The sequence below is a fragment of the Corythoichthys intestinalis genome, chromosome 16, assembly GCF_030265065.1.
Source record: "Corythoichthys intestinalis isolate RoL2023-P3 chromosome 16, ASM3026506v1, whole genome shotgun sequence".
Taxonomy (NCBI): domain Eukaryota; kingdom Metazoa; phylum Chordata; class Actinopteri; order Syngnathiformes; family Syngnathidae; genus Corythoichthys; species Corythoichthys intestinalis.
The window spans coordinates 49,632,090-49,659,506 of NC_080410.1; the positions used below are offsets into that span (position 1 = coordinate 49,632,090).

General features: G+C 40.1%; 2 protein-coding genes across 2 annotated transcripts; one reads left to right on the plus strand and one right to left on the minus strand.

The window, feature by feature from the left end:
- Positions 1-226: 226 nt before the first annotated feature.
- Positions 227-12,560, minus strand: cenpx (centromere protein X). The gene is made up of 5 exons (XM_057818033.1): positions 12,504-12,560; positions 11,006-11,057; positions 10,824-10,877; positions 10,658-10,746; positions 227-5,015 (listed from the first exon to the last, which is right to left on the minus strand). Exons 1-5 carry the CDS (start codon positions 12,537-12,539, stop codon positions 5,001-5,003), a joined length of 246 nt encoding a protein of 81 aa, XP_057674016.1. The 5' UTR covers positions 12,540-12,560; the 3' UTR covers positions 227-5,000.
- Positions 12,561-13,105: 545 nt separating this feature from the next.
- syngr2a (synaptogyrin 2a) lies at positions 13,106-27,383 on the plus strand. The gene is made up of 4 exons (XM_057817822.1): positions 13,106-13,320; positions 21,628-21,865; positions 21,942-22,075; positions 24,620-27,383. The coding sequence occupies exons 1-4, from the start codon at positions 13,222-13,224 to the stop codon at positions 24,806-24,808; spliced, it is 660 nt and encodes a 219-aa protein (XP_057673805.1). The 5' UTR covers positions 13,106-13,221; the 3' UTR covers positions 24,809-27,383.
- Positions 27,384-27,417: the final 34 nt, after the last annotated feature.

Consider the following 27,417-nt stretch of genomic DNA (forward strand, 5'->3'; position numbering starts at 1 on the left):
ATTTGAACTCCCACCATTATCCATAATTTTTTCATTCACTCAATCATAATCACTGAGAGAATAAAGAGGGCTTTTGCGATAGTATTTGGACACCCCTGGTGTAGACTGTTCCTCCGACTAGAAAAACTGCATTGGAAGCATACTGAAAAGTTGCAGATTTGGAGACCAAATTGGGTCAAATCAATCAAATCTGAAACCTGATTGGATATCGAGATGGATGGGCAGGCGCTCAGAGACCCAACTATTTGTATACAAGCCATTAAAGTCATTTTCCCATAATATATCCCTCTTTTTATTGCAAATCAAGCAAGGCGCTGTAAAAGCTGCCAATAGAGGATGAAGCTGTTATGATGTTATTGTAGAATAATCATAAATCAAGTATGCGGCACTGATGCGGTGTGGTCCAAAGACGGCCGCCAGAAGCCTGGAGACGCGTCAGCGCGCTCGCTCTCTCTCCAAGAAAGTGTCTGTCTGGACACTCCCTTGCCTTTAATGTCACCATCAAGAGAAGCTTGAAGTCATGACTGGGCGCCCCGCCTCGCCTTCTCGTAGTCCTAACTGCTTTCGCATGTTTTAAGAAGAGCCTTCAGATGTCATTTGTTCTCACCGAGACATGTCATCATTTGCAACGGCTGATGATAGACGACTCTAAAATAATAAGTTTATCGATAGTAGACGTCCAAGCCATTTGAAGTGGGAGGGTGGTAGCCAGTTTTGCTTTTGGCAGCCCTTTTAATTTTCGCCTTAGTCTTTTAGGAGATCATTAGTTTAAGGCAGTGCTTCTCAATTATTTTCTGTTACGACCCCCCAAGGAAGACGTAAATGTTTCGTGCCCCCCCAAACTCTGCCGCCACTGTAAATAGTATCATTTGTCTATAATATTACTATTATAAGTACGCCTCTGCCTCACATTGTCATTTTTTTTCTATTACAGAAAATAACAGAGATCAATTTATAAAGTATAACTTTATCAACATTGTTTTGTTTGTAACAGAAAAGACTTAACGCACATCAATTTGCCTGAATTGAAAAAAAAAAAAAAGTCACATCCAAACTGTAAAAATACACTCAAGGTACATTTTTAACATTTGATCATCAAAAATAAAATCAGTAAATAATAACAAATTCAAATTGATTAGAAACATAAGCAACTCATGAGGACAATATGCCAAAAAATTTGACCGAAAAAACGAAACTGAATAGAAGGGGGGAAAAAAAATAAGAGTGTCTTTGGACAAAAGGACAGTTTTTATTTTCGCTACTCACAGTATCACCTCCAGTTTGCAATAGTGTGGGGTTATTTTCCACTGAGCATGCTAATAGTGCTCACTGGTTTACTTATATAACACTGACAAAGTGGGACGATTATTGGCAATATTCGGCACGTTTTCGCTGAAAAATAACCAAGCGGCTTATCAATGAGATTGGGGTCTAATGTCTTTAAGTGGCGTCTTAATTGATTTGGCTTCCGGCTGTCCGCTATAATCATTTTTAGACACAGTAAACAGTGGTCTTTCCTCACCTACCACTGTATTAAATGTCAAAGCCAAAAGGCAAACGGCCCGAAAAAAGCGCATTCTCGGCGGCCGAGGGAGAACCGTAGGTGACGGCGGTCGTCGTGACGATCCCAAGCCGAAAATGGCACGTCTCGGGCGGACACGTGAGAACCAGAGAAGACAGTGGGTCGCTGAGTGAGTCCGGCCGGAAAACGGCTTTCGAAAACGGCGCACAGCTCTTCATCTCTCGTCTGCGTGCGCTTGCTTACTTCAAAAATACTGCGCACACTTTAAAAATGAGAGCGCCACTGCCACCCACTGAGTGGATGTGCAAGTACACTTTATTCTATTATGGCAAAAAAAGAAAAAAAAAAGCATGTTCCCCGAGGTCACATGCGCCACCCCTGGTGTTAACAACTTTACAAAACCATCAGTGTCACTGCAAAACACCAAAATAACATGTGAAATTATATCATAATGTGTTAATAATTCCACACATAAGTCGCTCCAGAGTATAAGTCGCACCCCCAGCCAAAATATGAAGAAAAAAAAAACGCGACTTATAGTCCAAAAAATACGGTATTTAATCAACCACCAATTGCTCAAATTTTCCTACTTGAAAAGATTAGAGGCCTGTAATCATCAAAATGGGTAAACCTCAACCATGAGAGACAGAATGTGGGGAAAAAAAAACAGAAAATCAATTGATTTTTAAAGAATTTATTTCCAAATTAGAGTGGAAAACAAGTATTTGGTCACCTACAGTACAAACAAGCAAGATTTCTGGCTATCAGAGAGGTTTAACTTCTTCTAACGAGGCTCCACTCGTTACCTGTATTAATGGCAGCTGTTTTAACTCATTATCGGCATAAAGGACACCTGTCCACAACTTCAGTCAGTCACACTCAAAACTCCACTATGGCCAAGACCAAAGAGCTGTCGAAGGACACCAGAGACAAAATTGTAGACCTGCGCCAGGCTGGGAAGTCTGAATCTGCAATAGCTAAAACGCTTGGTGTAAAGAAATCAACTGTGGGAGCAATTATTAGAAAATGGAAGACATACAAAACCACTGATTAATCTCCCTCGATCTGGGGCTCCATGCAAGATCTCACCCCGTGGCGTCAAAATGATAACAAGAACGGTGAGCAAAAATTCCAGGACCACACGGGGGGACCTAGTGAATGACCTACAGAGAGCTGGGACCACAGTAACAAAGGCTACTATCAGTAACACAATGCGCCGCCAGGGACTCAAATCCTGCACTGCCAGACGTGTCCCCCTGCTGAAGAAAGTACACGTCCAGGCCCGGCTGCGGTTCGCTAGAGAGCATTTGGATGATCCAGAAGAGGACTGGGAGAATGTGATATGTTCGGATGAAACTAAAATACAACTTTTTCGTAGAAACACCGGTTCTCGTGTTTGGAGGGGAAAGAATACTGAATTGCATCCGAAGAACACCATACCCACTGTGAAGCATGGGGGTGTAAACATCATGCTTTGGGGCTGTTTATCTGCAAAGGGACCAGGACGACTGGTCTTTGTAAAGGAAAGAATGAATGGGGCCATGTATCGAGAGATTTTAAGTGAAAATCCCCTTCCAACAGCAAAGGCATTGAAGATGAGACGTGGCAGGGTCTTTCAGCATGACAATGATCCCAAACACACAGCCAGGGTAACAAAGGAGTGGCTTCGTAAAAAGCATTTCAAGGTCCTGGAGTAGCCTAGCCGGTCTCCAGATCCCAGCCCCATAGAAAATCTGCAGAGGGAGTTGAAAGTCCGTGTTGCTCAACAACAGCCCCAAAACATCGCTGCTCTAGAGGAGATCTGCATGGAGGAATGGGCCAAAATACCAGCAACAGTGTGTGAAAACCTTGTGAAGAGTTACAGAAAATGTTTGGCCTCCGTTATTGCCAACAAAGGGTACATAACAAAGTATTCAGATGAACTTTTGGTATTGACCAAATACTTATTTTCCACCATGATTTCCAAATGAATTCTTTAAAAATCAAACTATGTGATTTTCTGTTTTTTTTCCAGATTCTGTCTCTCATGGTTGAGGTTTACCCATGTCGACAATTACAGACCTCTGTAATATTTTCAAGTAGGAGAAATTGCACAATTAGTGGTTGACTAAATACTTATTTGCCCCACTGTAACTGTTCACTCATATTTACTGTAGGACGGTTTGTATTACTCTAACACACCAAATATAAAATAAACAGCACTTATACAATAGTGGAATGGAAAGAAGCCGAATACAGGGCATTAAAGATACACAACGCCATCTTATCACAGAAGCCCAACGTGCGTCATGAGCAAGATTGACGCAACACCTCTCGCAATCAGTTCTCCCGGGCACTCCAGGACAAAGAGCAGGGCGTTCTGTCCTAAAACAAGTAGCATCGAAGAACGCCCGATATCCAACTGATAACTGACGAGACTCCAAGAGCCCCCTTTGACACTGAGGGGGCAGAATCCACATCCAAAATGGCTAGGAGTGAATGAGTTAATCGTTTAATCGTCCGATTAATAAATTATAAGAATAATCGTTAGTCGCAGCCCTACAATCAGTCATTATTTTTTTTCTCGCCCATCTCTATCATTTGCTGGGATAGATACTGCAAACACTCATTGCTGACTGCAGTAACGAAGTCGCCAAATCGAGCGTCAGTTGTTATCCACCCGACAAATTAGCGGCGGCAAGATTCTAAAATAAAGCTCCGTGTGGAATTCCACCTTTGGCCCCCGCCCGACTCGCTTCCAGATGGACTCCCGGCTGGTGAGTCACACCAGTAAATAGCGTGAGGTGTTACGCTGACTCACAATGGAGGAAAAAGCCTTACGAGAACTTCCACTGGGATGAAAGGAAGAAGAGCTTCTCTCTCTCTCTCATTTTTGTTTAGTGTTTATTTACCTTCACAATGACACCCTGCACCTCTTTGGAGCGTGTTCCACTGTGTTTTGTTATGTTTCCCTTCAAACAGAATGTCTATGCGTGTGGTCTCCCGGCCCGTGTTTGGCCAAAGCGCGCATGCACGCACGCACACACACGATGAACTTTCCCCCTGCGCCAGAGCTCCCCTTTGGCCTTCCCTCCACCTCTAACTAAACATCGCAGGACAGCAAAAGGGAACTTCAAAGTGGCCGGAGGGGGTACTTCTTTTCCTTTTTTTTTTTTTTTTTGGGTTCCTGGCACTTGTCATCATCTAAGAGACTGGCTGCTCCCCTTATTACACTAATTGCTTCCAACTGCCGCGGGAGGCTTTGATGCGGGGCGCCCGCCGAGCATGCTGGGAGCACCTGTTGTTGCGCAGGGGAGCACAGGTGGTGGGGCGCTGCTCTTGTTTCTTTCCCGCAACGGGCACACGGCTCAAAACAAAAACAATGCAGGGAGGAGGCGTTTAATGGTTCTTTTCCTAGTGGGGGTCGGAAATGTCACGAAAGGAAGAAGGGGGAAAAAATGTACCATGCAAGAAACACTCTGGCGCCATCTTGTGTTGGTTAGAAGTCCAGCAGCTGAAAAAAAGAGAAAAAATGGAAATCCTAACTAAAATACAGTATGCTTACTTAATGGCTGCCGTAAGTACTGTACTCTATGTATACTAAATCGAGTAGTCTACTGATGATCCACTCGGATGGGGTATAAAATCAATTATTTTTTGTTTGCTTGTGTTTTTTTGTAACTTTTGGCAAACACAATTCCAATCATTCCCGATAATTTTTCACGATCATATACATTTTGGCAATGTATTAAGAAAAAAATGAATAAAACTCGGACGAATATATACATTCTACATACAGTAGACAAGCACTGTATTTGTTTATTATGACAATAAATCCTCAAGATGGCATTTACATTATCAACATTCTTTCTGTGAGAGGGATCCACTGATAGGAAGACTTGTAATTCTTAAAGGATAAATGTGACTTTGTATATTGTGACTAAATAGTGCCATCTAGTGTATTTGTTGAGCTTTCAGTAAATGATACTGTAGCCATTTAACTGTTCTGCCCAAATGCATGATGGGAAGTGCAACCATGACTGTGCGTAGGGGCACCAATTGATATATCTTCTCTGCGTTGGGAAATAAAATACGGTGTTAAGAAAATAATCAACTACTACCTTTCTTCCCCACATTGCTTCCCACGATAGTTCTAATTGTGGAGAGAGGGATTTTAAGGCTTTAGCCAATTATAAAATGGCTCCAAAGACTGCCTAAATTCACTCTACTCATTTTACATTAACTTTCAGCTCTATATGTAAGTAAAACGGCGCCATTACAGATTGAACGCGACAATGTGTGAGTGGGTCGTGCAGCACATGCGTTAATTGCGTTAAATAATTTTACGTGATTAATTTAACAAAAATGAATTACCGCCGTTAACGCGATAAATTTGATAGCCCTAGTTTCAGCCAAAACTAAAGACTCTGGATGAGCGTAAGACATTTTGTCTGTAACGTTAAATACAAATAGAAAACGATTTAATTAAAAAAATATAAATACATTAAAAAAAGGCATGTCCGATATTTTTTTGCGGATTCCGATACTTTGAGTATGATGTGATCGGACCCGATCGATCGGGATCTTTAGTTATTACCGTTATTGCGCTGGTCTCAAATTCATGCTAAATCTTCTTTAAAAACTTTAAAAAGTCATTTCGTAATTTTTCATGTTCCTTATCCGATTACGCGATTATTCAAACTAACTAGTCCATCAATTAATCGACTACTAAAATATTCGATAGCTGCACCCCTATTTTGCTTGCAATAAAAAAACACAAAAGAGAATGGGGAAAAAAAAATCATGATTGTTTTACACAATACTCCAAAAATGAGCCGGACTAAAGTATTACCCTTTGAAAAATCATGTGATGATTCTCTAAGGCTACGTTCATACTACAGGTCTTAAAGAGCATATGACACCAGAAAAAAAGTCTTAAATGGCATTATTATGTGAATTAGAATCATATTTTGAGACGATTCGACTATCTACAACAATTTAACAAAGCGCAGATGACGAGAAATTAGTCTTTTAATCTGCCGGTTAGCCACGCCTACCATTATAGGGCTTTAGCGTCCCCAACAGGTGGATGACATCAGCGGTAGACTGGGCTCATCGGTTTTACTATTCAGCCCATTGCGGGGGAATTGTTCAGAACGAGGAAAACGCGACGAAGAGAGCCGCAAAATGTCATTGTTTCAGTCTGTCTACTCCAATATTTTTACAGGATATTCTTTTTATCAAAGTATTTTTCCCCAATAGCTATATACTGTAAATGGCTTGAGAAGGACCAGTCAGCCCGTCGAGGGGGAACTATTCACAATGAGGAAAACGCGACGAAGAGAGCGGCAAAATGTCATTGTTTCTGTCTCTTTACTTCCATATTTTTACAGGATATTCTTTTTATCCAAGTATTTTCCCCCAATAGCTATATAAATGGCTTGAGAAGGACCAGTCAGCCCGTCGAGGGGGAACTATTCACAATGAGGAAAACGCGACGAAGAGAGCGGCAAAATGTCATTGTTTCTGTCTCTTTACTTCCATATTTTCACAGGATATTCATTTTATCCAAGTATTTTCCCCAATTGCTAAATAAATGGCATGGTCAAGACAAATAACAATCTTGTGCTAAATGGAATATGAAATAATAAAAATCCATTTATTCAAGACGACATGGCAAAATTACTACATAATGGTCAAAACTGTCGACTTCACCTTTACTGTCGCACCTCCCGAACGATATTTTATGACACCTAAATCGGACATATGTCATTTCCCTTCCCCGGCTTCGGAGAATGTAAACAAACCAGAAGGAGTGACAGCTAGCCGACATGCTAACCCGAACCGAGGGATGTTTCAAAGTCTTCGAAGTGGAAAATCACACGTAACTAGCCTGGATTATTTGACATGACGACCCGGTTGTCGATTGTCTTCGCGGATTGGCAAAACGCCCGGCGGAGAGCAATTTACAGTTCGTTCCCGGGAGGAGTGTGGCTGGAGTTGTTGTGCAGCTAACGTGCTAACAGCTAACTGCTAACGAGCATGAGGAGAGCTTTTTACATGCCTATCAATGATCAAACGTAAGTAGTCCTTTATTTAAAGGAATTTTGTAGTGTTTAATTTGTAATCACTGTATTCGTATTTGACATAATACAAAACAAGATGTTTACTCACTTCCTCGTAAGTCCAATGGTCCCACAGTAAATATCCACGGTGAATGGGAACCTTTTGAAACTCCAAAAAGGCGCATACGCCTCTCCCGCACACAGAATGATTTTTCTGCAGCCGTTTGGCTGGCGTGATGCGAAAAATAAACGTATTAATCCGCAAAATCAGCTGAATCCTTCGTCCTCATACACAACAGTACACTGTAGTTGAAGAGGACGTCTTCTACCGTACACGTCACAGCGCCCTCCTCCTCAATGCAAGACCGAAGCAGGAAGTCACTCATTTTCCTGGCGCGGGATTCAAAAAACTAAATATATATAGCGATCGCTTCCACACACATCCAAGCGGTCCATATCATTCAGGAGCATAAAATACCGCGTGTATTATGAAATAAACATGCTTTTTCGTGTCACAGGCACTTTAATGCACGAATCCGATTTTTTGTCATATCCGTTTTTTTGGCGTGCCCGTTCAGACTGCCTTTATCCATTGAGACCGTTCAAGTATTACGCACGCGCACTAATTCGCAGTCGGACACGCGCTAAGCAAGAAGACCCGCATGCGCAGAAGCATCAAAACAAATGACAGACGTCATCCGTCATTCCAGGGATATCATATTTTGCTTTTCAAAAGGTGGACACAAATAACAGACATAAATAATCCCCGTTTAGGCTTATATTCAAAGTTTATATGGATCGATAGCATGCACGCACTGTCCGTGCACGTCACACACACATACGGGCAGTTTGTCCCGACTCTCGGCCGTGGAGGCAATGTTGAAATATTGCTCACTTGGAACAGAGAGAAAACTGAGCATTCTCAGGCTTATCCTCAACCCATTTTTATTTTTTATGACTGTTGTCAAGCTCAGCCCTTCCCCAAAAGCCGTGTTCACTGCAAGCTAGGCGCTAATAACGCACAGGTGCATCGCTACGGTAACGACTCTCTCGCTATTTGATGACGTTATTGCTGCATTAAATCTGATTTGCGGGACTGGACAGTACAGACCGCCGAGACAGTCTGGAAAAATGTGGCCCAGATCGGATTTAGACCACATACGAAAGTGACCCAGATCGGATTTGAAATGGTCCCGTTCTATGCGACTTGTCACGTTCAGGCCGTCAAGTTAATGCCTCAATCGAGTCGGAAAAAAATGAAAAAATCGGATTCGTGCATTAAGACCTGTAGTATGAACGTAGCCTAATTTGTGTAATTAACAGCACCTGTTATTTACCTGTGGCACATAAAAGGTGGAGGCAATAACTAAATCACACTTGTAGCCAGTTAAAATGGTTTAAAGTTGACCCAACCTCTATCATGTGTCCTTGTGTGTACCACATTGAGCATGGAGAAAAGAAGACCAAAGAACTGTCTGAGGACTTGAGAAGCAAAATTAAGAGGAAGCATGGGTAATCTCAAGGCTACAAGTCCATCTCAAAAGACCTGAATGTTCCTGTGTCTACCGTGTGCAGTGTCATCAATACGTGTGAAGCCCATGGCACTGTGGCTAACCTCCCTAGATGTGGACGGAAAAGAAAAATTGAAAAGAGATTTCAACGAAAGATTCTGCGGATGGTGGATAAAGAACCACGACTAACATCCAAACAAGTTCAAGCTGTCCTGCAGTCTGAGGGTACAACAGTGTCAACCCGTACTATAAGTCTGCGTCTGAATGAAAAGAGACTCTATGGTAGGACACTAAGGAAGACCCCACTTCTAACCCAGAGACATAAAAAAGCCAGGCTGAAGTTTGACAAAACTTCCTGAGAAAGCCAAAAACGTTTTGGAAGAATGTTCTCCGGTCAGATGAGACAAAAGTAGAGCTTTTTGGGAAAAGACATCAACATAAGAGTGTACAGGGAAAAAAAAAGAGGCCTTCAAAGAAAAGAACACGGTCCCCACAGTCAAACATGGCAGAGGTTCCCTGATGCTTCGGGTTGCTTTGCTACCTCCGGCACTGGACTTCTTGACCTTGTTCATGGAATTATGAAGTCTGAAGACGACCCAAAAAAATTTGCAGCATAATGTAAGGCCCAGTGTGAGAAAGCTGGGTCTCCCTCAGAGGTCATGGGTCTTCCAGCAGGACAATGACCCAAAAGACAATTCAAAAAGCACTAGAACAGACATGTCCAAAGTCCGGCCCGGGGGCCAAATGCGGTCCCTGGTCAAATTTCATCCGGCCCCCAGCCTCTGTCATAAAATCAATAAAGTCTGGCCCGGCACAGACTATTAATAAATTGGTCAGCAGTACTGCTACCATCATATGAAGTAGCTTACACACTAAATGCTGCTCCTCATTTACCCACTAAAAGGCAGCAGCACTCTAAGCAACATTAACCCATGTGACCCTTAACTCCCAATTTTCTAAAATGGTGACAATCAACAAAATAACAAAGTTGACTGCGACGGCCGACGCTTCAGGCATAGGTGGAAATTGGACTATTTCGTCAAAATACGCAACAACTGTGTCTGCCTCATTTGCAAAGAGACAGTCGCTGTTTTTAAAGAGTTCAATTTGAGGCGATATTACCAAACAAGAGACGCTGACATGTACGACAAGATTACATTTTTAACCTCTCTCCCAGTTTTTATTTGGCCATTTGATAGACTATGGAAACCGGAGATATCTTTTAAAATTCATAATCGTAATTATGAAAGGACCAGTCACTATTCAAACGAGGAATTATTTTCTCCACCAGAGGGCACTCATGCACTTTGGACAAATAATGCTTCCTTTATGTAATTTTTTTTTTTTTTTTTTTAAGTGTAATCTTAGACAGCTAAAATGAATTTTATTGCAAGCATAAACACCTATTTCTTTTAGGTCTGCTAATATTTGTTTTGCAAACCACTTACTCGATTATTCGAACTAATTTATAATCAATTACCTAAATAATCGATAGCTGCAGCCCTCGTTAAAACATTCAACTATATTCTACATGAAATGAATACATTAGGATCAGATTAGGCACCAGTCAGTGTACACACCAGCTGAGGCAGGATCTTTTCAAAGTGCTCGATGTCCACCTCGTCGCAGTCCTCGCGTTCTGCTTGTTTTAGAGAGCGCACGGCCGCCTCTGACAAGAGCAACGACATGAATATATCATTATCTTTGACTCATAAGAAGTACTATCTGCGTCACGGCAACCATTACCTTGGACAAAGACTTTCAGCATCTCCGCCATTAGTAGTGTGGCCTCTACACTCACTGCCACACAAGAGATTAAAGTGTTGAACTTGCTAAAGAGTGTTTTTGACCAAGTGGCTTAGCTTTCATAAACTAGCTGCTTAATGTTGGTAATTGTTCATTCAAATGGATTATCGTGGCTTACTTACATCTGGTTTTGTCTTCCTTGAAGAAGCTGGATAGAAGTTTGCCAACAGTCTCCTGCAAGTGAGTCACAAAAGTGTATATTTTCAGTTAAAATGGGTGAAGGAAATCGATAGTCAGTATACATTTTACCATAGACCTCAAAAATCTATTGACCTGACACTTGGCCATTCTTTGTGTCATGCCTTATCAAAGGGGGTCAAGCTTCATTTAGTAATAGCTGAAGACGGCACATGCTCATGTCGGATTTAAGGCTGGATTTACTTACGATTGGATTTAACTACGCATACAAACAGGAAGGATTGTCTCAGGAGTGATTTGTTCGAGGATTCAAGGTAAATATTATATTTTTCGTACCATGCATGCGTGAGGAAAAGATTTATTCGCAGGAATTTTCTTGGAGGCGGCTAATTTTCATAACTGACTAGCCTCATAGTTGGCAATATTTACGCGAAATAAATACTGCCTGCACGGTTTCTTTGCTTTTAACCAAAAATTGAGACTGTTTTACGTCCATATATATGAAGAATTTGGGGATTTAAGCATTTATTCACAAGAATTTTCGCCAGAAAAGCTCTGTTTACGGCAGGCGGCCGCAAGCCTCATTCGCTAACATTATGTAGTGTATAATGATAATAAAGAGATATTCTTTCTATACTAAGTTGTGATTTTACATAGAATTTATTAATTATCTATTAACATATTATTTATAACGGATTCTGCATGTTTTCCTCAAGTATTGAGTTTCTGATGTTAAATTGAGAGATTCATTTGCTGTTGAAAAATTAAGTAGCTATTTTGGGTCAAAATCTTAGGATATACTATGTTAAATATTGCTATTGATCCTGAAAATATAGGTGATTATCTCTGCATTTGATGATTTTTGTGCATTTAGTGTAAAACATGAGACTTTTATAGCCATTTTAAGTTGTGTTATATTTATATTGAAAATAATTAATCAGGATTTTATAAGGGAACAACTTTTAATTTTTTGATGCCACTGCTCATGAAGACTCATATATGGCTAAGGTAGGAAGGAGCCTGTTTTGGTTTTAGGTCGGTAGAAGCTTTGGGTTTGTAAATATTTGAATTAGACGTTTTTGAAAATAGGCCCCCTATGGGACACGTTTCCCGTGTCATATCAATAGGTTATGAAGTCTATGGTTTTACATATTTTTTAATACCGTACGTTCACTGATTGGTTTACAAACATAATTATCGATTTATCTAGCCACATCTTGGAGACTGCAACGTCAGTTGTGACCATCGTAAGGAACTTCGAGAGTCTGTTTGTTTTCAGAAACACACTTAGGGCAGTTTGGAGTCTGGACGGCACTTTCATCGTTAAGATATGCTTTTTAGGAGTGTCGAACAGTCAACGTTCGTGTTTATTTTTCCACTCTCAAAAACGCGGTGTCAACAGTAATTTAGACTCACAATTGTTATTAATAGTCATACAAATGTAATTATACTGACAACACAGATAAAACTAAAACAAGGTACCTTTTTAAACGTAATTTCTGTGTCTCCTTCCGCCATGTTGTTGACTCGCTGAGAGAACTTGGCGCTCTGCAATGTTATTGGATGGTAATGTGACGTAAGTACTAAATTCAATGTGCGTAATAAAAATGCGACGTTCGCCGATTCATCGTTTGATTTTTTTTTTTTTCGTTTATTATTATTATTATTTTTTGTATATATATATATATATATATATATATATATATATATATATATATATATATATATATATATATATATATATATATATATATATATATATATATGTATTTAATTATTTGCTTGTTTTGTCCATTGTTAACATGTGAATAAAAACAAGCATTTATCATCCATAAAATAACATTTATTTGGCTTTTTCCCCCCTAACATTTTTATATTTACCCTAAATTACTTGTATTGCTGTTTATTTTTACCTGTACTTATCTTAACATTGGTTTTTTTTTTTTTTTTTTTTTTTTTTTTTTTTTTTTTGTATTTTGTTTGTAAAAAAAACTATTTTAAATCAATAAATAATGAAAATACAATTTGCTAGTGTTGACTACATGACTTTTTAGATATCCGAGTGTTCGCGAACGTTCCAAAGCAGAGGGCGGTCTCAACGAAAGTTTTCAGGAAGCCGTTTGACATCCCAGCAAGAAAGTTTTTCGGTTTAGTTTACAAACTTGCTGTCGTTATTAACCCTAAAAAAACGAAAAAAGAAATGGAAAGCAGTGCTTATGGAGCTCCGCTGGCTGGCGGTGCGTTCGATTTGGAGAGTTTTGTGAAAAAGCCCCAGACGATTCTTCGATTCTTAAGTTGGGTGAGTGAGTGAAGGAAAGCAAGGTTAGCATGGTTAGCTGTCAACAGCTGTGACAACTTAACAAAACTAACGTGACTTACGAAATAAGGACAGCACATGTGATAGTGTGACTACAAGGCTAACTGTAGGGGAGAAACAAAGGTAGGAAGTTGGTTAGCTGTTCTCGTGCTTTGTCACGTCATTGCGTCAATTACTGTTTTTGATAACATGTTGCATTGGGCAAACGCGGAAGTGAGGTCTCTCATTTTGAGCAGTAGTATATTTTATTATTGGAGTAGTCCAAATGGTGTTAAACGGCGTAAAACAGGATAATAAAAGGTCTTAAATATAATTATTATGTGAATTAGAATCATATTTTAAGACGATCCAACTATATACAACAATTTGGCAAAGCGCAGATGACAAGAAACTAGAAACTGCAATTTCTGAAGAAATTACTCTGGGTCTTTGCTGTGTGGAAATAAATATCTTAGCCCCGCCCTGCTTGGTTTGTGAAATTTCGGGGACAATATCAGGTCACTTTCTGTTGATTTGGGGACATTTGGGGGGCGTGGCCTGGTCATATCAGGTCATTTGGGGGCGTTTCCTGGTCATTTCCTGTTGATTTGGACTTTTTTTTTTTTTGCAATTGAAAATGAATGGGAAAAAATTTGGACGTCCATGGCCGTCAATGGCATCCACTTACGTAGCCGTCAATGAAATCCAAGCACATTGGCATCAATAGAATGGACAAACATGCCCGTCAATGACATTAAACAAAGTAAATGTCATTGGAAATGAATGGGAAATTTGGACATCCATGGCCGTCAATGGCATCACCCTCCCTAAGTGTCAATGGAATCGGGGACATTTGGGAACACATCCTATTGATATCTGGTCATTTTCTTTTGATTTGGAGACATAGGGATTTTTGCCTTTGAAAATCAATAGGAAAAAATTTGGACCTCCATGGCCGTCAATGGCATCGACATCCATATGGGTCAATGGAATCCAAGTATATTGGCATCAATAGAAATGAAATACAGTACATGGCCGTCAATTAGGGGTGCACGATATCCATTTTTTGACACTGATATTGAGAACTTCCTGCTCCTCAAAGCCGATACTGATATCGATAACCGATAATAAAAATATAATTTTTTAAATTTATAAATGTTTTTGAACACCTGGAGGTTTAAAAAAAAAAAAAAAACTAATGGTGGATTCAACATAGATTTACCTTTGATCTCACCAGATTTTTCATAATGACATGAACAAAACAGTGCGTTTCACTTCTGCACTGCCCAGCAGCCAGCTAAGAATGAATGCCCTTCCATAAACCACAAGGTTTCGTCTTTTCTTGCTTTTATGGGAAGACACTCATCTTAAGATTGTGAAAGTACAACAGAAAAATACACATATTCAATACTCAACATACAACAAACTGCACAATACACTTATATACACAACTACCGGTATTATATGTATAGCTTATGAAGTTCTGTACATATGACCCTTCACCACTGAAGTAAACCTATATTGCACATCCATATGTTATAGTAAACATAAAATACTTACATATATTTCCGAGGCAGAAACGTAACAGAAGGCATTCACGACTGTCAATGCTACCGCTAGACACCGCAATGTGTAAGTGATTGAACCAAACTACTGTAACAAAAATAGATGCAGTGAATTATTTTGACCAGCAGGTGGGAGCAATGCCCCGCAAATGGTGAACTGATTTCCCATACTAGTGTGTAAAATGTAAAGCCAGAACAGTTCATATCATATTATCGGTCCTATTAAAAATGTTATTGGATATATCGGGATGACGTCATAATTCCTATTATCGGACCGATAATTATCGGACCAATAATTATCGTGCACCAGTACCGTTAATGGCATCTGTATAAATTGGCCTCAATGCATAGTTAATGGCATTGGAAATGAATGGGAAATTTGGACGTCCATGGCCGTCTATGGCATCGGCTTACATAGGCATCAATGGAATCCAAGTACATTGGCAACAATAGATTCAACATAAATGGCCGTCAATGGCGTCAATGCAATGTAAATTACATTGGAAATTACATTGGAAGTGAATGGGAAATTTGAATGTTGCATCCCATTAAAAATGAATGGGAAAGTTTTTGGCAAATTTCCGGGGAACCGTAATTTTTTTCTTCCAAATTCTGTATACAACTTTTATGCCCCTCACCGTCCCGGAATTTGTGATGTCCAAATTATGTGATTTGGTCAAAAATTGTAGGACTAGATACATTTTGTATTTTTTTTTGTCAACAAATTGGTGAAAAATCAGTGTTTACGGGGAACGGAAAATTTTTCGGCGTCGTTCGAAAAATTCGGTGTCGCGTGAAAATTCCAATCGTTTCAATATGTGAACTGTGCCGATCGGTCAAACGGTTCGGGCTGTGCGGCGCGCCGTAGAAATTTCATTCAGAAAAAAAAACAAAAAAAAAACGGAATAACACTATAATTACGATAATTAGACTTTTAATCCGCCGTTTAGCCATGCCCACAATTATATGGCTCTAGCTTCCCCAACAGGAGGATGACGTCGGCAGGGTCATGGTTTCATTCATGGTTTCATCTGATTTAGAATTCAGCCCTTTGAGGGGGAATTATTCAGAACGAAGAAAATGCGACGAAGAGAGCCACAAAATGTCATTGTTTCAGTCTGTCTACTCCAATATTTTTATAGAACATTCTTTTTATCCTAGTATTTTCCCCAACTGCTAAATAAATGGTATGGTCATGACAAATAACAGTCTTGTGCTAAATGGAATATGAAATAATAAAAATGCATTTATTCAGTACGACATGGCAAAATTATTACTCCATAATGGTCAAAACTGTCGACTTCACCTTTACTGTCGCACCTCCCGAATGATATTTTATGCCACCGTAGTTAGTCAGGCTTTTGTCATTTCCCTGCCCCGGCTTCAAAGAATGTAAACAAACCAAGAAGTGTGACAGCTCGCTGACATGCTAACCCGAACCGAGTTATGTCTCGAAGTCTTATTGTCGCTTTTCGAAGCAAAAATTATACAAAACTAGCCCGGTTATGTCACACGGCGGTGGGGTTGTCAATTGTCTTGGCCGATCGGCAACCAGCCCGGCGGCGAGCTAGTTACCTGCTCGTTCCCCTGGTACAGACACGAGAGCTCGCCAGGGAAGCAGCTGGAGAATACCGCCGGACAAACCGGCCGACGTCCTAGGAGCACGTAGCTGCCACATGGTCAACACGAATATGGCGTAAAATAATGCTTTACTACACGATGGCGTATAGTTGTTGTGCAGCTAACGTGGCAGGATGTGCCTGAGGTAGGGCTGTCAAACGATTAAAATCATTAATCGAATTAATTACAGCTTAAAAATTAATTGTAATTAATCGCAATTCAAACCATCTATAAAATATGCCATATTTTTCTGTAAACTATTGTTGGAATGGAAAGATAAAACACAAGATGGATATATACATTCAACATACGGTATATAAGTACTGTATTTGTTTAATATAACAATAAATCAACAAGATGGCATTAACATTATTAACATTCTGTTAAAGCGATCCATGGATAGAAAGACTTGTCGTTCTTAAAAGATAAATGTTCGTACAAGTTATAGAAATGTTATATTAAAACTCCTCTTAATGTTTTTGTTTTAATAAAATTTGTAAAATTTTCCATCAAAAAATAAACTAGTAGCCCGCCATTGTTGATGTCAATAACACAATGCTCATCGGTACTTAAGCCCATAAAATCAGTCGCACCCAAGCGCCAGCAGAGGGCGACAAAACTCCAAAAAACACAAGTAACAAGTGGAAATTGCACTGTGCTGTCATTTTAATCTGTTTGAGCCGGGCATGTGCGTTAATCACGTCAAATATTTTAACTAGGGCTGTCAAACGATTAAAATTTTTAATCCAGTTAATTACAGCTTAAAAATTAATTAATCGAAATTAATCGCAATTAATCGCAATTCAAACCATCTATAAAATATGCCATATTTTTCTTTAAATTATATATATATTCTGTAAAATAAATTGTTGGAATGGAGAGATAAGACAAGATGGGTATATACATTCAACATACGGTACATAAGGACTGTAGTGGGCATTTCACTCTACTGTCATTTAAATCTGTCTATGCTGTCCTCACTCCGAAGCGTCTACTTTTTCCAAAACTAGACAGCTAGTGAACGACGCCTTAATAATCAGACTTCTTCCTTTTTCATCTGATTTATTAATAAAATGGCCTCAAACCATTGTCCTCTTTAGACTGTCGTAAAACTACAAAAAAAAAGTATACAAGCATTGCATCAGCAACAACGTTAGCTTAGCACGCTATACAGGTTCACTAAACATAAACAAAAAGCGTCTCATACAAAAAATATAACATTTCTCTTACTAACATAATATGTACATTCTTTACAACAACCATACTTACGGACAAATCTTGTCCAAGGATCATTAAGCACAACATTATCAGGCTGAGACGTCATGCAGCCATATTGAACTGGACTGAAAACAATAAACCATGTCGCAAAGCGACCACAAGAGTTCGCTGTTGGACAGCACAAAAAGCCTTGCTGCAAAACTTACCAAAAGGCAGAATACTTTCTGAGCGGGACATGTGCGTTAATTGCGTCAAATAGATTAATTTAAAAAATTAATTACCGCGCGTTAACGCGATAATTTTGACAGCCCTAATTTTAACGTGATTAATTTTAAAAAATTCATTAAAACCCGTTAACGCGAGAACTTTTCTACATGTCTGTCCATGATCAGATGTAAGTAAATAGTGCTTTATTTAAACGACTCGTCAAAGCAGCAAAATTTGATTCGGAGGTTTTTTCCTCATCGAATTACTCTAGTTAATCGATTAATCGTTGCAGCATTAGAATGCATAAACAATCATATTAGCACAAACAAAAACATACAACTAGTGGTGTCAACAATAATCGATGCGGCGATGCATCCCGATGCGGGGCATGGACGATTCGATTCGATGCTGGCAACAAGCCATATCGGTTCAGCGCATTTTAAAATATATAAGTACGTTAAAAAAATCTTCCCTGCGGAATTCCGGTGATGCAATGGATTTGGTTTCCCCATTTGTATTATTATTCTCATGTTTCATCTTTTTACACACGCATAACTCTGGTCAAGTTTCCCACCAACCTTGTAGAAGCCAAAATGTCCCCAGATGTCTGCTTTCAATGTCTTTGGTGCATCAAGAATCTTTCTCGCTCCCTCTTTCTTCGCTTCAGCCATTGTTATGTTATGTCCTATCTCTTAGAGGTTAGAGCTTGTGAATTTCGGGTCGGGCCCAAAATGTTAAGCATTCACGTTAGGGTCGGGTTGGGCCGCGCCGACTAATAAATTATTTTTTTTAAAATGGGATAAAACCGAGAGCAGGCTCTCTGTATTATGCATTTGCTTGTGCACGCACATGAACGCCGTGGCGCCGCCCGCTTTTTCTTCTTCTCCTCCCGCTGTGGCGCTTGCGATTCGTTACGAAAGACACTTTTATTTATGCACACAAAGGCAACACAAATGTGATCTTTTTGAATCTTCTCCTCTGTGTGTCTGCAAAACTGCATGTTTTTTTTTTTTAATATAAACTTTCCAGGCGTTATTTCGTTGTGTAAATGCTTTTATAACGATCATAAAAATATGTAGACTATTTAAACATTAAGAAAAATTGCGTTTTTTCCTGCCAACTCGAAGAAATGAAAATAAATTGCTGCTGCTGTGTTTTTTTTTCCGCGTCACTCCAACAAATTAAAAAAAAAAAAAAAATCGGGTTTTTCCGGCTGGGCCTGCAAATCTAGTTAATTGATCGGGCCGGGTCGGGCTTCAATACCAGCGGGCCGTCAGATGTTGCACTGTGTGAAAGGCTGCTACTGTGTGTAAAAAAAGAGAGCCCTGGTCTCATTCAAAGCACTAATTAAATGCTGTGATCTTTTTTTTAATATATATATATTAAAGTATTTTCATTTGACTTCAACCAGGAGTGACACAAGAGCCAATAAAAAGTTGTTTAATGTCTGACCGCTTGTGTTGCCTCATGATTCACGAAAAATAGGCTTTGCTTTAGAATTTTAATGCATCGCGATGCATTGCCGAACCGAATCGAATCATGACCCTATGAATCGAATCGAATCGAATCGTGGCCCTCCGAATCGTAATCGAGTCGTGAGGGCAGTGTCGATGCACAATTCTACATACAGTGCCTTGCAAAAGTATTCGGCCCCCTTGAACCTTGCAACCTTTCGCCCCATTTCAGGCTTCAAACATAAAGATATAACATTTTAATTTTTTGTCAAGAATCAACAACACGTGGGACACAATCGTGAAGTGGAACAAAATTTATTGGATAATTTAAACTTTTTTAACAAATAAAAAACTGAAAAGTGGGGCGTGTAATATTATTCGGCCCCCTTGCGTTAATACTTTGTAGCGCCACCTTTTGCTCCAATTACAGCTGCAAGTCGCTTGGGGTATGTTTCTATCAGTTTTGCACATGGAGAGACTGACATTCTTGCCCATTCTTCCTTGCAAAACAGCTCGAGCTCAGTGAGGTTGGATGGAGAGTGTTTGTCAACAGCAGTCTTCAGCTCTTTCCACAGATTCTCGATTGGATTCAGGTCTGGACTTTGACTTGGCCATTCTAACACCTGGATAGGTTTATTTTTGAACCATTCCATTGTAGATTTGGCTTTATGTCCTGTTGGAAGATAAATCTCTGTCCCAGTCTCAGGTCTTGTGCAGATACCAACAGGTTTTCTTCCAGAATGTTCCTGTATTTGGCTGCATCCATCTTCCCGTCCCTGCTGAAGAAAAGCAGGCCCAAACCATGATGCTGCCACCACCATGTTTGACAGTGGGGATGGTGTGTTCAGGGTGATGAGCTGTGTTGCTTTTACGCCAAACATATCGTTTTGCATTGTGGCCAAAAAGTTCAATTTTGGTTTCATCTGACCAGAGCACCTTCTTCCACATGTTTGGTGTGTCTCCCAGGTGGCTTGTGGCAAACTTTAAACGAGACTTTTTGTGGATATCTTTGAGAAATGGCTTTCTTCTTGCCACTCTTCCATAAAGGCCAGATTTGTGCAGTGTACGACTGATTGTTGTCCTATGGACAGACTCTCCCACCTCAGCTGTAGATCTCTGCAGTTCATCCAGAGTGATCATGGGCCTCTTGGCTGCATCTCTGATCAGTTTTCTCCTTGTTTGAGAAGAAAGTTTGGAAGGACGGCCGGGTCTTGGTAGATTCGCAGTGGTCTGATGCTCCTTCCATTTTAATATGATGGCTTGCACAGTGCTCCTTGAGATGTTTAAAGCTTGGGAAATCTTTTTGTATCCAAATCCGGCTTTAAACTTCTCCACAACAGTATCTCGGACCTGCCTGGTGTGTTCCTTGGTTTTCATAATGCTCTCTTCACTTTAAACAGAACCCTGAGACTATCACAGAGCAGGTGCATTTATACGGAGACTTGATTACACACAAGTGGATTCTATTTATCATCATCGGCCATTTAGGACAACATTGGATCATTCAGAGATCCTCACTGAACTTCTGGAGTGAGTTTGCTGCACTGAAAGTAAAGGGGCCGAATAATATTGCACGCCCCACTTTTCAGTTTTTTATTTGTTAAAAAAGTTTAAATTATCCAATAAATGTTGTTCCACTTCACGATTGTGTCCCACTTGTTGTTGATTCTTGACAAAAAAAATTAAATTTCATATCTTTATGTTTGAAGCCTGAAATGTGGCGAAAGGTTGCAAGATTCAAGGGGCCGAATACTTTTGCAAGACACTGTACAACCTTATGTTGGTCTTAACAGGAAGCAGATGATTCAGCCATGTTAGACATATAGATATGGCATATTCACTGTTGCCACTGGAGGGCAGTGTATCCACTCAAATCAATCAAACTAAATGCAGCACTTTAAAAACGAATTAAACGAATCTTCGAAGCAGCAGAATTTGATTTGAAGCTTTTTCCTAATACAGAGTTGATCAATTGTTGCAGCACTATTTTGCTATAAGCACTTGAGCATGATATTTGTCTCGTAACATTACGACTTGGTTTGGGGAACATTTCCCCTAATATTACGGTTTTATTTTTTATTGTGGAGTGTGTAAACGACCCGTCACTTTGAACAGCTCAAATGGGATTTGACTGTCCATGATATGCCTATGCTGGATGATGCCTTCGTTGCCATAGTAAACTGTCAGGTTTGTCAATAATACGGCCAGGTCTTTCATCCTAACTTTCACAACTGATTCTTTGCTAGCTCTTCGCCATCGTTGTATTCGCCACCATCACGGCAGAGGGCTACATCAACTTCACTACGGGGCCGGAGCTGACGTGCATATTCAATGGCAGAGACAGCGCTTGCGGCTACGGCATGTGGGTCGGCGTGCTGGCGTTCTTGGCGTGCGTGGTTTTAGTAGTGCTCGACGCCTACTTCCCGCGGATCAGTAACGCCAAGGAGAGGAAGTACATCATCATCGGCGATTTGGCCTTTTCAGGTGAGAGGGCGCCAAAAACTCCGCAGAATTGTGGTTACGATTTGTTGTTTTGCGTGACTTTATTGTGACTCGGCAGCGACTTGGACGTTTCTGTGGTTCATCTGCTTCTGCGTCCTGGCCAACCAGTGGTCTTGGACCACGAACCCCGCCGTGCCAGGCGACGCCGCCCGTGCCGTGGTGACGTTTTCCTTCTTCTCCGTCCTTAGCTGGGTGAGCTTCCAAACTAGTTTGTCCACGGTTAATCGGCTACTAATCGATGACCAATTTGAGAACTGCTTTGATAGTTGCCGTGTTGTTTTTGGCAGCCATTTTAATTTTCGTCTTAGTCTTTTGGACGAAAATACTTACATAGCTGTCAACCCGAGGCCGTTGGCAATCTTACAAATAGTGACGTATTTCCTTACAAATTGGTAACTAATCTTACAACGTTGTATATAGCGTGCAATATCAAACAAAAATAAAACTCAATTTTTAAAATAATATGAATTTATTGGTAATATTGTAACATATAACCTGGTGCAATCAATATATTTTAGCACCAATAAATAGAAGAATAAAAGAAAACAGAGCCATGTACAGATACAGAAATGTCATTTTACTGACTGGTGAAACACAGCACAAGCATAGCACATTGGTAGTTCAAAACATTACCATAAACTGACAATATTTACGGTAATAATATGATTTGACAACTTCTCCAATTTACCAGAATCTAGGAGAAAACAAAACAGATGTGACTTTTCTAGAGCTGAAACGAATACTCGAGCAACTCGAGTAACTCGAGTTTAAAAACTGATCCGAGTAATTTTATTCACCTCGAGTAATCGTTTATTTTGACAGCTCTAAGCATCACGTTTTAGTCGGACTACTTTTAATGCGGGACAACGCGCTAATGTCACGTGCCGAGAGGAAGAAGGGAAAAAAAAAAAAAACTTACTGCAGCCGACAGCCGCTACAAACGACGCCGACGTTGCTACAGTGCCTTGCAAAAGTATTCGGCCCCCTTGAACCTTTCGCCACATTTCAGGCTTCAAACATAAAGATATAAAATTTTAATTTTTTGTCAAGAATCAACAAAAAAGTGGGACACAATCGTGAAGTGGAACAACATTTATTGGATAATTTAAACTTTTTTAACAAATAAAAAACTGAAAAGTGGGGCGTGCAATATTATTCGGCCCCCTTGCGTTAATACTTTGTAGCGCCACCTTTTGCTCCAATTACAGCTGCAAGTCGCTTGGGGTATGTTTCTATCAGTTTTGCACATCGAGAGACTGACATTCTTGCCCATTCTTCCTTGCAAAACAGCTCGAGCTCAGTGAGGTTGGATGGAGAGTGTTTGTGAACAGCAGTCTTCAGCTCTTTCCACAGATTCTCCATTGGATTCAGGTCTGGACTTTGACTTGGCCATTCTAACACCTGGATATGTTTATTTTTTAACCATTCCATTGTAGATTTGGCTTTATGTTTTGGATCATTGTCCTGTTGGAAGATAAATCTCCGTCCCAGTCTTAGGTCTTGTGCAGATACCAACAGGTTTTCTTCCAGAATGTTCCTGTATTTGGCTGCATCCATCTTCCCGTCAATTTTGACCATCTTCCCTGTCCCTGCTGAAGAAAAGCAGGCCCAAACCATGATGCTGCCACCACCATGTTTGACAGTGGGGATGGTGTGTTCAGGGTGATGAGCTGTGTTGCTTTTACGCCAAACATATCGTTTTGCATTGTGGCCAAAAAGTTCAATTTTGGTTTCATCTGACCAGAGCACCTTCTTCCACATGTTTGGCGTGTCTCCCAGGTGGCTTGTGGCAAACTTTAAACGAGACTTTTTATGGATATCTTTGAGAAATGGCTTTCTTCTTGCCACTCTTCCATAAAGGCCAGATTTGTGCAGTGTACGACTGATTGTTGTCCTATGGACAGACGCTCCCACCTCAGTTGTAGATCTCTGCAGTTTATCCAGAGTGATCATGGGCCTCTTGGCTGCATCTCTGATCAGTTTTCTCCTTGTTTGAGAAGAAAGTTTGGAAGGACGGCCGGGTCTTGGTAGATTTGCAGTGGTCTGATGCTCCTTCCATTTCAATATGATGGCTTGCACAGTGCTCCTTGAGATGTTTAAAGCTTGGGAAATCTTTTTGTATCCAAATCCGGCTTTAAACTTCTCCGCAACAGTATATCGGACCTGCCTGGTGTGTTCCTTGGTTTTCATAATGCTCTCTGCACTTTAAACAGAACCCTGAGACTATTACAGAGCAGGTGCATTTATACGGAGACTTGATTACACACAGGTGGATTCTATTTATCATCATCGGTCATTTAGGACAACATTGGATCATTCAGAGATCCTCACTGAACGTCTGGAGTGAGTTTGCTGCACTGAAAGTAAAGGGGCCGAATAATATTGCACGCCCCACTTTTCAGTTTTTTATTTGTTAAAAAAGTTTAAATTATCCAATAAATGTTGTTCCACTTCACGACTGTGTCCCACTTGTTGTTGATTCTTGACAAAAAAATTAAATATCTTTATGTTTGAAGCCTGAAATGTGGCGAAAGGTTGCAAGATTCAAGGGGGCCGAATACTTTTGCAAGGCACTGTATATACATATATGTGTAATATATATATATATTTCTGTCTCCATCCATGTACCCGTTTATAATGCGCACCATGATTATACAAGTTGATTTTGGGGGGAAAAAAGTGCGCGTTATATTCGGGAAATTACGGTATTCAACTCTGGGTCTGTTTTCTCTGCAGGGTTTGTTGTCCTATTTCGCTTACGAGCGGTATCGCGAAGGCGTGAGCGACGTAGCCCAACAGTACACGGACCCCGCCGTGGACCCGCCCTACTCCACGACTGCCAGCGCCGGCCCCGGCGGCTACCAGCAGTCCCCGTTCTCCCAAAACCAGGACAATCCCGGAGATTACGTACCGCCATCCTATTGAAAGACATTCTCAAATTCCAACAGAAGCATGAGCGGGCGTTCATATTTGCCAGATTCATCGACACGCATCCGCCCTCCTCTTCTCTTCCAGTAGGACATGCCCACTTGATGTTGAATGATTTTTTTTTTTTTTTTTAACTAGTTACTTCTCTGGAAGGGAAAATGAGGGCCCTGCTGCTTGCTAGCCTTTATACCAAAACCACATGAGCACTGCTCATTTGCACAGTATCAGAACAGCGGTTTGAAATCTTAGTTACAAGCATGTCCCCTCAAAAAATACTACTGTCATTTTTTTTTTTTTAAAATATTATTATTATTTAATAATCACTAAAACGGATTTTGTGCACTGTTTGTGATTCAATGTAGTGATATTTTAATATTATAAATGAAGGTTTAAGTTTAGTTGGAGATGTTTTGAACCTTCTCAAATTTATAACTGCTCATTGATGAACTTAGCCGTTCCATCGCTTCCCAGTTCAAATGGATTGGACCCAAGGGCGTAGGTTTGGTCTCAACATTGGTAGGGAGGCTTTAACAGCTTAACCTGCATGTACACTTTTTGATGGGGACAGGACATTATTAAGACCAAACAGATTATTAAACGATTATTGCACATTATGGATACAATGATCCAAATGAGGGATGGCTATCTTGGCGTTGTCCGTTGTGGAGGCTGGCCTGACCGCAGTAGTTTTGCAAGTTAGCAAGTTCACACAGATTAATGCTATGCTAACTCTGACGCAGGTCGGTCAAACTTTTAGTAGCAAAATCAGTAGGGCTGTCAAACGTTTAAAATTTTTAATTGAGTTAATCACAGCTTAAAAATGAATCGCAATTCAAAACATCTATAAAATATGCTATATTTTTCTGTAAATTATTGTTGGAATGGAAAGATAAGATACAAGACGGATATATACATTCAACATACTGTACATAAGTACTGTATTTGTTTATTATAACAATAAATCAACAAGATGGCATTAACATTATTAACATTCTGTTAAAGCGATCCATGGATAGAAAGACTTGGAGTTCTTAAAAGATAAATATTAGTACAAGTTATAGAAATTTTATATTAAAACCCCTCAATGTTTTCGTTTTAATAAAATTTGTAAAATTTTCAAACAAAAAAATAAACTAGTAGCTCGCCATTGTTGATGTAAATAACACAATGCCCATGGATGGTGCTGAAACCCATAAAATAGGTCGCACCCAAGCGCCAGCAGAGGGCGACAAAACAAAAAAAACACAAGTAACAAATGGACATGACACTGTCATTTTAATCTGTTTGAGCGGGGCATGTGTGTTGATTGCGTCAAATATTTTAACGTGATTAATTTAAAAAATTAATTACTGCCCGTTAACGCAATAATTTTGACAGCCCTAAAAATTAGTGATGTTTCCCCCGCCTCCACAACATTGACGTCTTTTTACATTACTTACAGTGGCTTGTGCTGGCCGAAAAAAACTTCTAATATCCCTCGTCTTCGAAGGGGGTGGAGGAGGCGGCATGTTGCATTTCTGTCGGCGGGGTTGTGTGAGTGCATCTGTGTAGCGGGTGAATGGGGCGGGGTGTCAAGTCATCAGCCAATCAAACGTACTTCCGAGGGGAAAAATGGACTGGCACATTCAGAAAGTGACAAAGGATAAATGTAAATCTGAACTATAGACTTCACAATATATTGACGGGGCACGGGGCCGATTAATAGGGAGCCTATCTCCCTCAAAGCTTACCGAGTGGAAACTAGAGGTGTGCTAAATTTCCGATTCTTAGATTATTCGCGATTCGGCCATGGAAGATTTGAGAACGATTCACAAACATCCAAATTCCGATTATTGAAATATGTCAAGTAAAGCGGAAGTAAAACACACTCAGCGCGCCGCGCGGTCTTCGGGACGCAATGAGGAACGGAGCGAGAGTAGCTAGACATCATGCTTGTCATTGCCCGGCCCCTCGGGTAATGCCAATGCTTAACTCACGGCTCTAGCTCAACTCATGCCGCGAGATAAAAAAAACAACATACCTGAATGCTGCCGACAGCCTGCAACAAAGTACGTCCACGTAATGTTACGGTAGATATTATATTTATATAGGACTAGATGCACAATAGACTCGGTGGCGATAGCAGCACGTGGACAGAAAGCTAGATGCGGGCGTTAGTAAACGGCCGCCATCTTAAAGCAGTAGACTTCCCTGCAAGGCTGTTGTAGCGAACTTTCCAAGCGAACCTAATTAACTTTTTATCTAAAATACTCCTAAATCGGTAAAATATTGACTTGAATCTATCTTTAAAATAGTTTTAAAACTTTCACATGTCGAAAGTAGACAAAAGGGAAATTATGGAATAACGGGAGCAATTTTAACAACTTTAACGGTTGATTCACAACATTAAATTAATTGTAGTTTAAAGCTGCTGATACAGAATGGGGATTTGAGTATATTATTTATTGTTTTTAACTGTTAACTTGATAATGAAATAGTCGATAATTTAAGCCTGAAAGTTTTTGTTTTTTTTTTTAAACAGTTTTTGTAACTAATGTACAAAACATTAAAAGCAGCTAATGGGGGGGGGGGTGTCATCAATAATCGATTTATAATTGAATCGTAGC

What these genes read in the sequence shown, in the direction of transcription:
- syngr2a (XM_057817822.1), top strand. Translation starts at nt 13,222, where the DNA reads ATGGAAAGCAGTGCTTATGGAGCTCCGCTGGCTGGCGGTGCGTTCGAT. An exon ending in TTCTTCGATTCTTAAGTTGG is followed by an intron (nt 13,321 to 21,627) that starts GTGAGTGAGTGA and finishes ATTCTTTGCTAG; the next exon opens with CTCTTCGCCATCGTTGTATT. An exon ending in TCTTCTCCGTCCTTAGCTGG is followed by an intron (nt 22,076 to 24,619) that starts GTGAGCTTCCAA and finishes TTTTCTCTGCAG; the next exon opens with GGTTTGTTGTCCTATTTCGC.
- cenpx (XM_057818033.1), bottom strand. Translation starts at nt 12,539, where the DNA reads ATGGCGGAAGGAGACACAGAAATTACGTTTAAAAAG. An exon ending in CAAGGAAGACAAAACCAGAT is followed by an intron (nt 10,878 to 11,005) that starts GTAAGTAAGCCA and finishes CTTGTGTGGCAG; the next exon opens with TGAGTGTAGAGGCCACACTA. An exon ending in GCTGAAAGTCTTTGTCCAAG is followed by an intron (nt 10,747 to 10,823) that starts GTAATGGTTGCC and finishes TGCTCTTGTCAG; the next exon opens with AGGCGGCCGTGCGCTCTCTA.